Source organism: Vidua macroura, chromosome 2, assembly GCF_024509145.1.
Source record: "Vidua macroura isolate BioBank_ID:100142 chromosome 2, ASM2450914v1, whole genome shotgun sequence".
NCBI classification, from domain to species: Eukaryota; Metazoa; Chordata; class Aves; order Passeriformes; family Viduidae; genus Vidua; species Vidua macroura.
The window spans coordinates 45298722-45312864 of record NC_071572.1 but is presented as its reverse complement, the minus strand read 5'-3'; the positions used below and the strand labels follow the sequence as shown (position 1 = coordinate 45312864).

At 34.9% G+C, this 14143-nt stretch overlaps 1 protein-coding gene across 1 annotated transcript; it reads right to left on the bottom strand.

The window, feature by feature from the left end:
* Window positions 1–5895: 5895 nt before the first annotated feature.
* On the bottom strand, window positions 5896–10991 carry SLITRK6 (SLIT and NTRK like family member 6). Its single transcript, XM_053971816.1, has one exon. It carries the CDS (start codon window positions 10989–10991, stop codon window positions 8469–8471), a length of 2523 nt encoding a protein of 840 aa, XP_053827791.1. The 3' UTR covers window positions 5896–8468.
* Between the last annotated feature and the right edge of the window lie 3152 nt (window positions 10992–14143).

The window sequence follows — 14143 nt, the reverse complement described above, 5'->3', positions numbered from 1 at the left end:
AAACAGATCAAAACAGATCAAAAGCATACAAATTATAGGCATTTTTATTAAAAAAGACTCTATTAGCAGAGTTTGGAAACCACTTCCAGATATAGGTCTAGTTAGGTCTGAGAAATTTGATTTTAACAAAGATATACAAGTAAGTATATGTGTACAAGAACATATAATGAACTTACTAAAGGCCATCCTAGGACAAATCAAAGATCCATTTAGTATCCAGTCTTCAAAAACAGCTGACTTATATACCTAAAGACTATAAGAAACATGAAAATATAATTGCATAAATATTTGCCCTAAATCTGTATGGTGGAAGTACTGGGGTTCAGGTAATGGATAACATATCACAGGAGTATTTTAGAAAAGTTGATTACTAAGTAGAATGAAGCACTGCACTTAGACCAAAAAGTCTTGTTCCTAGTGCTGCTTCATAATTTGAAAGATTTAAAGTAGAATTTTATGTAAAATAATTTTAAATTTAAAACATACATTACTCATATATTGCTTAATAATTTGCCCTTTTGACAAACAGAATGTATTGAATACTTTTAAAACCTGGAAGAACTTTTGAAAAGCTAAGATTGTTACCTTTGAAATGAGTGAAGAATGACACCAGCAATATGTCAAGAAAACAAGGATCATTAATTCTACCAGTGCAGAAAGGGATCACTCTTCAAGTGTTTCAGATAGTTTCCATATTTGATTTAGAAATCTGAAGTCATCTATTCTAGAAGAAAGTGCTTTTAATAATAAACTTAGGTAGCCACAGTTCACCATCACCACTATCAAAGAAGTACTGTTTATTTGATGCAACATCCATATGACTGCATCTCTGTATCTTACAAGAGTCACAAAGTGAAAAGCTTTTATTTCATGACCGTGTTTAGTGAATATTGCTTTTCCTTAACTTCATATTCAGGAAGCCTGTGTATAGAAAAGAAGGACTGTAGAATACTTTGCCCTAAAAAATCTTTAGCAGAATCATATTAGAACCACAGATATTGTCTCTGGAAGGGACCTCTGGAGGCTGTCTAGTCCAGCCTCCTGCTTCAAGCGTGTAAGGTTCCATGAGTACTTTAGGTACTATATCTCAGTACTGCAGTAGTGAAGAAAGTTTTCTTATTATTCCAATGTATTTTAGGTGTTTGCTATTCACATTTACCTTTATAACCCACACTGTGATCTTCTTAGCATACTTAGGTGCTAGAAAAAATGAGTGGAAGAAACAGGCACATACCTTTTTGTTTTTCAGGAGACTGTGTCATCGATGTCTTCAGAATAAATTTTGTAAGGTGTTTTTTAGCATATGGTCAGGCCTTAATAGTTCAGAACAGGCACTGGTCTTGTCTAGTTCCAGCTTATGCTGTTTGGAAAACAATTGGATGCAGCAACATCCCAATATTTTGTAAGTACTTTTTTTCTATATGTGTCTATTGCAGACAAAACCATAGACAAGATGCTTCTGCATCACTCTGTATGTGAAAACCATAATTCCTTAGCTTTAATGCCCTTGGATCGGGGCATTAATCAGAAACTCAGAGAGGAATTTTTTCTTTACATGATTGCTTTTATATGGGAAATATTAAAGTTTCCATATATTCTGTAGTCATTTTTATGAATAAAAATAATCATGGAAGCTGAGACTGCAAGAAGTCCAACTTCAGACAACATTTCAGTCCTTAGAGCCTGTAATAAACAATTACTTTAGAATCTATGAAATATGATTCAGCCTTCATGCTATCAGGTATGGCAGCATGAAAATAGCTATCATCTGCACAACATTTCCCTTCAGGTAATCCAAATGTGTGAGTGATCAATAGACAGCAATGCCGCCTCCCCCTGCCTCCCCCCCTTTTCTCCTGAAGTGATATGTTACTTAAAGAGGCAATGAGGCAATGAGGCAATGAGGCAATGAGGCATGAGGCAATTAAAATCTCCAAATATTAATCTTCATTTCATTATTATTTCATGGAAACATTTACCTTTTGTGAAAAATGGCATCTAAATTCTACATTTCTGATTTAGTGATGTTTTACGTTCATGCATAAGTAATGTGATACAACATTGTGGAACATTGAGCACCTCAAGATGAGCAAAATGAGAAAAGCAATCTAATTCTTGAACTGTAGCACAAGAACCTTTCCTCTATAAAAAATAATGGAAGTTTTTCACTCTTCTCCATGTACCCAAAATTCCAGGGTGTCTGTATTCCAATAAATTAGCCCAGAATTTTCAACCTGGAATCTTGTTTTTATCAAGTTTGAAACTTCTTGTATCAAGTTTTATAAATATCTGATGTATATCTATGGGGTCTGATCTAACAGGTATACTTAAAGGATATTTGACACACAAGATCTTTGTAAAATTGCAATGGCAACAGCTTTCCACTTAGAAAAGAGCATGCTTGCATAGACTACTAGTTAGGCCACATCCTTCTGTTTTGCATGCCATATATGAACTGTGCAAATATGCTGTGCCTGCAGGGATGGGAATCCATTATATTCTACTCTTCAAAAATGATATATAACAAAGATACAAAAGAATTTGTCTAGTTTGGACTCCTTGCTCAGGAAATGTCCTTTTTCTTTTCTTTTTTACACAGTACACTGCACCATTTCAGTAGGGAAAATAAGGCAAAGTAGCAGATTATATTTGAAAGCTTTTTTTGCTAATATGTCTTAGAATGGAACCATTTAATATGCATTCAACCCAAATATGTGTCATTATGGAACTGTTATGTTGGCTTTGAATTTTGAAAAATGGAAAAAAATCTGAGCTGTCTTAATTTAAATTTAAAAATAATACTAACTTTTATGAGCTGACAAAATAAATTTCATAGTTCCTTTAAAAAGGCAAGTTTAGCATGCTATAGGATTTCTTCATATATAAAAGGTTTCAGATTTCTTTCTATTTGAAAAAGTAATTATCTACTCTTCTGTAATTTATTTGGTAAAGGATCAAAACTAGAAGAATTTTAAGAATTCACAACTTGTAAAAAAAATCTGAAAATGAAATAATCTGGATTAATTTTTCAACAAAAACAAACAATAAATAACATTTCTCCTTGAAACATGAAACCATGTTGTTTCCTCTTTTCTGTATTCTAACATTCTATTTCATAAAGTATAAGTAAAAATCAAGTAGAAGTAGTCCTTCCAGTAGTAATAGTCACATACCATGAATATTTTGAAGTTAATGTCTTAGAACATGAAACTTTGGTAAATGTTTTATGAATTGTACTGTGTGCATGTACTTGCACTTTTGCATCTTGGTGAAGCTGAATAAATAAAATAAAAATTCTTCATCGCATTTTGCTTTCACAGGGCTGAACAGCATCTGGCCTTCTATGCTCTTCCTCAAGGTTAGCTGCTTTCCATTAGACTGGGCTCCTTAGAAATTGTTCTGTTGTGTCAAAAAGCCAAGGCTGACTGTTAGGAGACATGCAGTAAAGAAAACACCATGCTTTATCTTTTCAGTATGGAAAATATATTGATTCCAGCTACAGTTCACTTCTCTTTTAAGGAACAAAAGGATTTGGCTCCTCAAACAACATAAGAATATCACAAACTTCAGAAAACTGAAAGACAGTTTTTGACTTATAACACAAGATTATCTTCCCTGTCTCAAATCCCTAATGGTGTATTAATCATGAGATCCCAGAGGAACTCACCGCTGAAGACAATGTATATACTGAAGAACTCTCCCAGGAGTAGATTTCAATTGCAACAGATTGTAATGCCAGAGGGCAGTATATGGCTGAGTGTGAAATTCATTAATGAAAATGCAGATATTCTGTGTTAGGGAGTACAACAGAAGACAAATGTGCCAGTCTTAAGAAAGTTTCTGATCTTTTGAATTGAGTGTTTGATTGGTCTTTAATCTCAGGATGATTTCAGTACATCTACACGAAACTTGCAGATTGTTTTGGTGTGACTGATAAAGTGTATTGCTGTAGACATTGACATCCTCAGAATGATAATCCAGAATTCCTTCTGGTGATGACTTTGAGATTCAGTCTCCATGTATTCCTCTTGTCACTATTACTGTATCCTATGAAATAATGTCTTATTTGTGGTAACTATTATTTTGCATTAACACACAAGAAATGGATCTTCCTAAGATGGTGTGGTTTCCCATTATGGTCAAACTTATTTATTTCTTCAGTTTAGCAGACTATACAATTAGTAATCTCTTTGTAGGTAAGTAAGTGGTACATGGCAAACATCTTCTATTTGGAGTCATACAGGGAACATTTTTGTCATGCAAAGAGGGGCTGAAAACTGATCCTCAGATTCCAATCAGAGAAACAATGACTGTAAATTAAAAAGGATTATATTCAAATCTGATAGGTTTGACACATCACTGAAAATAAGTACAAACTAGTTTTCAGTCTGGAGTAGATGATGGAAAGGTTGATCTATCATTCAAATAGAAAAGAATGTATAAAAATATTAGGCCATTTCTGAATAGGCAAATACTCTAATTGATGTGTACACTTATAGTCTTCATTGGATAGGGTTTTTTTAAGTGTGGGATTGGGTTTTATTTATTTTAAAAAGCTTGGAGAGGCATCACTGCAGGCAATATAATCAAGTACCAGTACTAAAAGTTTGTGGGAAAATTACCTGTAGCAGGAAGAAAAAGAAAGAGAAATACATTTGTCGTCTATGAAGTTGTAAAGATAAGAACAGTTTAAAATAAAGAAGTGTAATTAATTGTTTTAATATGTTTATTTAGGGAACAGGTCTGTGGTGTTACGTATTTTCTTCAATCAAATGTGAGGCAAAAAATGGTAGTGTTGGTTACCTTGAGGTACCCTAGCAACAACATCATAGTGCCACTTACACCAGTGTGCTTGACGAAGCACTGTTCTCGCACTCAATTAAACTCTCATGCTGACAGGAAAAAAATGGATCCACTTTGTTGCACACTGTCAAACATGTTTTTCCTTCCAACCTCCATTATTCTAGCTAAGTAAAAATGTATCAAACCACTTAACTGTGCCTGTCACTGAAAAAAAAAAAAAACACAATAGGGTTTTAACAAGAAAATTTATGAATACCCTTCCCAGCTTTCTGCAAACATCAATAATATTAACAACACATTTCCGGTTGTTATAATATTCCAAGGAACTTCTAGAAATAGATATCACATGCTTCTTTCTCATATGATACCTTTCTTGTGTCATGATTTTATTTTTATAAGCAGACAATGATTTTCTTTAGCTGAAGAATGATCATATAAGGTCAAACATTTGTCTTTTTTTGTTATGGCAGTATAAATTTTCCTCATAGTTGGAAAAATCACTATCTGAATATAAGGCAGACACCTCTCTTCTCATTATAAAAGTTCACTACATGGCAGCCCAGGAGGCAACATGATGATAGGAAAGTGGACAGCAAGCCACATCCTGGAGATTCCTGGATATTGCCAAACCACTTGCAGTGTTATACAGACTGCCACAGAGCACAGTTGTCCTTATAAAGGGAAAGGCATGACTCTCCCTTCTGAAGGAGAGCTAAATGGTAAAGGTCTCTTTAATCCTGCTGAGCGAGGCTCTGATACAGCTGTGTAACTGACTTGCTTTGACACTAATTTAGCTTACTCTTCCTTCTGATGCCTTGAGACTGCAAGGGAAAAAAATGTTTGCCACACAGTTGTCCTCAACATTCTGCCAAGTAACTGTTAGCAGCTAAGCAAAGTGACATCTGTGCATGTGGCAATTGTCTTTAGTCTGAAGCTATTTCTCTTAAATCTAAGCCAGAGGGCTTGAATCACCATTTCCCCTCATCTTGCCAATTGCAGGGTGTTATTTTTACACACCTTTTTTTTTTTTTTTTTTTTTTTTGAAATAACTAATGAAATCAATGACACTGAAATAATAAGCTCTGTTATCAAGTACCATTTACATTTGTATTCTGATTTTTTTTCTCTACACTAATTTGAGATCTCTGAGAACTTGAAAAAGAGCAATTTAATGGGTCTGATTCAGCATTTAAATCTTTCTATTTCCATTAAATAAATTCAATTTTTAACTGCATTTATCTGATTTTTTTTCCCTGTGTGAAACTAAATTTTTGAAATGGAGACATCTAGCGTCATTTTGCTGCTCTAAGACATCCCACCTGCCCCCCAGTTGCTCCTCCAGATCCAGGCATGGGTTTCCATAGGTTCTATGGCATGTTCATGAAGCACATTTACATGTGCTTGAATATGCAACTACATCTAAAATAACATCACATATCTAATTTAATGCAAAGCTATTGCACATACATTTCCCCTTTTTTCTCACCCCTACCTGCACAAGCAATACTCAATATTGTCTTTCATAGTCTGGAATAAACATAGCAATGAAACAAATATGTTGCCACCACATTTACTCTTCATAATCTTCCAAAATAAACAGGTTTTCTGATTAAATTATTCTCAGATATAGAAAGAACAAATAATACTTGTTCTCTAATAACTGAAATTTTGATTTTTGAAAGCCAAGTTTTACTTCCATAAAAATCTGATAACACCTCAAAAACATTAATAAGGAAGTTGATTTGTTAACAGAGACAAAAGATAGTCAGATCCTCAAACTACAGAAATTAGTATAGCACCATAAAAATTGTTATATCTATGCAAGTTTGAAAGAACTGAGAATCTGACTTTCATATGTATTATAGGAAATTTTTCTGTCAGAAACTTATGTAGAAGAATGTGAAGAACTCTCATTTGTATATACAAATAGGTAAGACATGGACAGTATTTTGAACTAAAGAATATATCTTTTTACTTTGAGTTTATCAAGATTTCAATGCTAAATTTAGCATACATAGCTACACGTATAGTAATTAAGCTGATTTTTCACTTTACAAATAGGAATTAGAAAAAAAAACTAAAACCCATGCATAGTCAGTTTGCAAAATATTTGCTTGGAGGAAGATAAATGCAGGTCAGAAATTGTGTTTTGGCACCACATCAGTCATGCACAGAAATTGAATGACCTTACTGCACTCAGGATGAGATGCTTCTGTCCACATGACAAGAGTGAGAATCACTGTGTTTAATTCCCAAGTAGTTTTAAACTTGTGCATGCAGAAGTTGCTGCCTTCTTTAAAAAGTGACCTTTAAGAAAAAGACATTAAAAAACTCTTTATTTCTTTTTCATTAATAGAGAGCAGTTCCTTGATTAGCTTGAAAATCAGCCAGGAATAAGCTTTTTCTTTTCTTGTGAGTTGGAAAGAAAAAAATACAAAATTATACAGAATAAATAGTAAATATAAATCTAGCGAGAATTCGTTGCAAAAATAAACCTGCAGTGCTCTATGTGTTTGTAACCTATTTTTCCCACAACACTTTATTTTCTTCTAATTTCAGAAAAAATATATTTTTGTACAAATAGCTAAATACTGTTATTCTTCCTCATATGTGTATTGTTGCAATTATTCTGTCTGAGCATTGTTTTTGGTTAGGGTGGAAAAGGACCTGTATATGCACTTGGAAATTCCTACCCACAGCAAAATCACTTCCTTCAAGAATATTTAAAGCCAGCACAGAAGTTATTTATATACATATGTGTATATATATATATATTAAAAAAAAAATCAAACTTATTAAACACAGTAACATATTTACAGCTGATTCTCAGTAGCTTTTCAAATTGCCCAGGATTATGAGTTGAAACACCAGTGATGCACAATATTTTATAGCAGCAGCTCAAGAAAAGATTGTCCAAACTTAGGTAAAGCTATCAGATAGGGAAAGTAGCAAAAGGCTTACAGTTCTCTTTGTTCAAGATGTTGGGTAAACATAGATACATATTTTTCCTTCCACATACTGATACAGAATTCACATGAAGCCTGTTGTAGAATACTTAAATATTTGCAGGCTCTGGCTGAATACACAAAAATATTTTATCTGTTTTCCTTTTTAACTGACATTTAGTAGGAAAACTTTTCAACTCCTTTCATATTTCTTATAAAGGTATGTTAGGTGTAGTTGTAGACAGTGGTCATGTATGCAGTGCATGTACTAACCTAACATATACACTCTAAGGTTATAAATACAAACACAGGTGCTGGAGTTTTCTTTTTTTATGGTCCTTTTTTTTTTTAAAGGAATCTAATTAAATGGAGAGAAAAAAGAAGGGTAAAGGTAATGAACTTTTTTTTTCCGTAGGCTGGGAAAGAGAGAAGAGAATGGAGAGTGGCATACACTCCTTTTCAAAATGATGAGGAATAGTGCAATAAGCAGTCTTCCTCCCACAGTTCAATCACACTAAATTCTTGCTTAACTTAGGGTGTGACATATTGCGGGCTCACAACCCCATGGCTTCCCACAGTGATCCCTGAGTTTTTCTTTGCTAGGATTACTGCTGTGCTTAAGTTCTGACTGTTGACATATTATAAGGCACTTTTATTTACCATTATTCCACCTTAAAGTAAAATCACAGAAGTTCGTCCCCAGCCCAATGTATTATCACTTCACGTTTGCTGCTCCAGGACTTCCAGATAGTCAGGCTCAGCATGTAAATTAGCCTTGAGCTCAAAATACTCATTTTTAGTTTGTTCTAGAAAAACCTTTCGTGGCCTGGAGTACATGAGTGTCTCCATTAGCTTCAGCTCTTCATGTGTTCCAGGATAACGAACTTCCATGTCAGGCTGGAGCTGGACAATATTTTTTCTTAGGTATTCTGTGATTCCTAGTTGCTGCAGCTCTCTCTCTTTTTCAAGAATGTTTCTATACAAGCAGCTAGCATCCTGAAAAGACAGAAATTCAGTGGATTGATCTGTAGCCTTGTATTTGATATTTGGACCTGTAAGTGGTGAACTGTTCTCTCTTTCCAGGAGACTTCGGCGAAGATATTTGGAATCATTAGCTTCCTTCTCACTTCCCTCCTCCTGTTGCTGCTCAGTGTGCTTGGGGCTGAAGGACGGGCTGTGGTACACCTGAACCATGGGGGTAACTATTCGTTGCTCATAAAGAGTTGCAGTTGGGCGCTCCGTGGTGTGGTGTGTTGTCTTATGCCCATACATGCTGTACTGAAGGTGAACAGGGCTGCTGTCCCTCACTTGTTCATCCACTTGTTTCTTTTTGCATCTCCGGCGCCGGTGCAGAACAAGAACAACTATTCCAGCTGCACAAAATACAATAGTTATAAACACAATGAGCAGTCCTAATATTAGAACAGAAAGTGGGACAGCATCTGTAAGGGACCGCAGGATGGTGTCTGCAGTGTTGGCAGTAGGAGAAGAAGTTGTCACAACTACAAAACTGGCATGAGTTGGTAGGGCAGGACTGTTTATTAAACCTGGACACAAGACTTCACTGTTTAGGGATTTCAATTCTTTTTTTGCTAAGTGCCTGGGAGATTTACAAAAAATATCACCCATCATGGTATTCTTACTCAATTTTTGTATCCATTTTTGCAGTCCAACTGAATCACAAGTACAGTCCCAAGGGTTGTCTTCAAGTTCAATCTGTACCAGCATATCCAGTTCATCCAAGACATTGCTCACAGGCAAATGAGCAAATTGGTTTGTTTTCAGATTTAATCTGGTGAGAGGAACACCTGAAAAGATATGGGGTGGCAAAGCCTGCAGAAGGTTGTTGTTTAGGTAGAGAACTTTCAGTTTTGGCATTACATTAAATGTCCCTGGCAAAACTTCTTTGATGGCATTGTATTCAAGGTACAAGTACTCAAGGTGCTGAAGGCCAAGGAAGAGATTGTGACTTAGCTTTGTAAGATGATTGCCATTGAGATATAGTTTCTGTAGTCTAGTCAGATTCATAAAGGAACCTTCCTCAAGGATCTCAATACGATTGTTCCCCAGGTGAAGCATTTCCAGGCTGGCATAGTCCACAAGATCTGATTTCAATAGCGTCTGAATAATGTTTCCAGCTAGGATAAGCTTCTTAGGATTTGGAGGAGGGGGTCCTAAATCAGACAAGCTTTCAATATTTCGCTCTTGGCAGTGCATAAGAACTCCTGAGAGCATATGGCTGGTGCAGTGACAAGGGACAGGACAAGAGATTCCTGGAAACGTAGTAGGCTTGGAAGTATGAAGCACTAAACTTGGCTCTTTAGTAGGAGCTTTCAGGAGAGGAATCACCTTAGTCGATAGATGATTATCACTGATGGAGGTGGTTACAACCAAGGGCAGTGACCCTGAAGGATCTTCAAGTTCATTAACAGGATGAGTGGGACAAAGTGATTCTTTTTTCAGCCGGCTTAATATGCTGCCTTTGATAACTGAAGGACTATTGCATACAACATCACCTATTATGGACTGAGGAGGCATGTTTTCTAGCCATATCTTCAGCTGCAACAAATCACAGTTACAAGCCCATTTATTGTCTTCCAACTGAAGGTCTAGTATTCTTCCAATGTGTTCCAGAAAGCCAACATAGGGCAATGTCTGTAACTGGTTTCCACGCAGATCTAAATGGGTCAATGGCACAAAACGAAATATGTTTGGAGGAAGATACTCAATGGCATTATCATTCAAAATAAGCACTTTAAGCCTGTTGAGCTTGCTAAAGGCACTTGCTTCAATCACCGTGATGAAATTGTTGTCTGCTTGAAGAAACTCCAAATTTTCCAATCCATTAAACGTATCTTCTTTAAGTGTTTCCAAAGAATTGTGATTGATATGAAGTTGCTTAAGAAGGCTGAGACCATTGAAAGCTCCAGGCTCAATATCTGCTATATTGTTAAAACCAAGATGCAGAGAAATAGCATTAACAAGGCCAGCAAAATCATTCACATGTAACATACTCAGACCATTGTTTAACAGATTAAGATGGAAAGGCCGTGATGGTGGGACATTTATTTCTGATATCATCTTGATGTCTCTTTTTTCACAGTTGATAGTCATGGTATCATCCTTTTCTTCACAGGAACACAGACTCTGACAAGATCCTCTGCCTGAAGAGAAAGAAGGCTGTGACTGGAAAGGATCAGATGCAACCACAACTGAACATAGAACAAAAATCCAAAGCTTCATCTTGTCCAGCAGATTCTACAAAAAAATAATAAATAAAAAAGAAATAAATAATAGAGTCATGATTTCACAGGGTTTGGGTCATTTGTTTGGGTGGGGTCTTTTTTTTTTTTTTTTTTTTTTTTTTTTTTGGTAGGTTTTTTTTTTTTTGTTTTTTTGGGGGTTTTTTGGTTTTTTTTTTTTGTAGTTTTGTTTGTTTGAGGGTTTTTCATTTTGTTTTTTGGGTAGGTTTTTATAGCAGCCTGAACTGCTGTTAGTATAGTCCAGGTTAGAGAAGCAGAAAGGGCCTTTGCATAATATCCACAGCTTTTCGTTTTTTTCCTTTTTGTTTTTATTTCCCTGGTGCAACAGCGAGAAAAAAACATTCTTAATGCTCGTCATTGAGCTACTTTGCCTTCCAAGTACTATCACATCATGCAAAACAACTGAATTATTTTCTAACCAGAGAATATAAATTTAGTATAATGTATTGAATGAATAAAGAGAGTCATAAGGGGAAATTTTCAGTACTTTCATGCTGATAGCCAAAGTAGGATGCAATCATGAGTGTGTTGGTTTTATTTATATACTGTATAGACTGCCAGTGGACAGCCATAATAATTTACTGTCCCAAGCAACTTTTATCTAAGCTAATATAATATTTTGAATCATTGCTTTCTGCCACTACATAGCACTGCAAATTTTAAGAGTACCTTGCTAAGATTAACTTAATGTTACCCAGCTGCTGAAGAGAAGAAATAAGATTTGGTTTGGATCAGTACTGTGTTGTGAGCAAAAGGCCATTCTTTCAGGATACAAGGAATCTCTCTACAGTTCTGCATTATGTATGGAAATCAAAGGTTATTTCCTCTGAAATCCTTGTACCCACAAACTGAAAAGGACAGAGACAAAATAATCATCTATCTTTACTTAAATTTTAATGCATATGTTGTAGTTTGTGGGTGAAAGTCGGCCCACAGCATACAGTAGTGTAATGTTTGCATGTTAAAGTACATACAAAAAATTTACATACACAATTCACATTAAAAAATGAGAAGTGATAATGCAGTACATGCCATAAAAAATAAGCAAGCAAGGGCAAGCATTTTTTGAGATTAATATTAGACTCCTCCCAATGATAATAATCATAAATTTCCACAGTGAAATGTAAATGGAACTGACTGTGTTTTACAAATTATCACCATTATCAACCATATGTTATGTAATATAATTATCGCCTTTCAGTCTGATCTTAAACTTTGAAACACTTGATAAATGCATCATTACAATACAGCTATGGAGTTGCAAGCAAAATTTAGGTGTTTAAATCAGTCATTTAGTATTGGTTTGAATTAAATTGTCCTATAGTCTATTAGATTATCTGTTTCTTTCTGTCAAGGCTGCCTAATTAGCAAGACCAATGGTAACTCCTGATGTATAAGATAGAGGGAAATCGCTGTTTATGATATTTAGTTAAGTATTTCCACATTTCCAAAAAAGTAAATAACAACAAAAAAAATCCCCTAAAATACAATGGATGGTTTAAAAACTAGTAATGTTTGTGGGCTGTGCTATTTATTTGAGGACTGAACTAAGCAAGACTCTTAATTAATCCATCTAATAAAGGTCAGAATCTTTCAAACTAGGCTATTCAAACATGAAGTAGAGAATGTCACTACACAACCCACTGTACCAGTTTCTGAAAGATTAGAACCTTTTACAAGGATCAATTCAACTACATGCATGCACATTTTTATAGTGTGGCCATACGATTTGGCATCTCATCAATGCATATTTTGAATATTGGTTCACCTTGGTTACTAGAAACACTATTTCTCAAGGCTTCCCTTAGAACAGATTGTAAAGCTTTACACATGCAAGCACTTAAATGCTGTGGCATGAGTATTACAAACACACACACACACACACACACACACACACACACACACACACACAGACACACACACACAAAAAGAACAACAGCAAATGTGTCCACGGTGAATTTTGGTTTTTTTTTTCCATGAGTAGCTTCTGATTAGTGAGAGGAGAAATATGAGTTTAGAAGTAGTAAGTGCAATTCACAGTGTGAGGGAAAGTGTCCTTAAAAATATGAGCTTTTATCTTTGTTTTTGTAGTTGCAATATATTTTGTTGTCTCATATAACCCTCCTTGAACTCCAGCTGCCTATGTTTAATATAGATGTCTTTAAGTCTGTTTTCCCGTGAAGTATTGGATAAGACACATCATGTCAAGATGTTACTTTTAAGTATGTAGAATAATTCTAGGATCATATTATGCTAGAGACTTATTCTTGCTTTACATGCATCACTATCCTTTCCAGAGACCCAAGATAAAAAATACAAGCTCTTGACACAGATGCTGGCTTCAAACCTACACTATGACTAATTCAACTTTATTTCTGTACACTTTTTCTCATTAGAAATTCCAGCGTCAATCCGCATCAAATTCAAACAACACTTATAAAGTCCCTGAGCAAAATTAAAAGAAAAAAAACTTTAAGGCATGTTGCATTCTATTGCATATTGGGAAATTAGCTTATAAAAATGAAAGTCTTCCTCTCAGAGATGAAAGTAACATTTGTAATCAATTGGAAAACATTCACATTTTAATAATCGTCATACTTCTGTAAGCAGCACTGCCAGAACTCTCTCACACACATATATATACCCACACAATAAAAATCAATAGGAGAGTTGTAATCTTTTTTCCTTTCTCCATTTTTTTTTCTTAACACTCAGAAACATGTAATGAAGTTCTCAGTGGGCTACTATTGTAAAATAAAAACTGCTGTCATGTAACAGATGATTAACATTTAACTGAAAGAATTCACAATACAACAAAATGTAATTTGAAAGACTTGAAAAACTGATCTTTTCATGTAGTGAGGTTTTTCAGCAAATTCCACATGGTAACTTAATGTTTTTTTCATTTTATCTGCTTTCATGTAAGTCACTGCTGACTGTATACTGTAACTAAACTCTGTAGGAATTCTAAAAGACTAAAAAATGTCACAGTTCTTTTTATGAGGCAAAGTTGAATACTTCCAAAGTAGTCACCTTACAGAAAAGACATCTCATTCTTGCTAAGTAATAATTGATTTGGTTTTAAAACATTGAAAGAGCTTATTTCATTATGCTTGGGGGTTTATTTGTTTG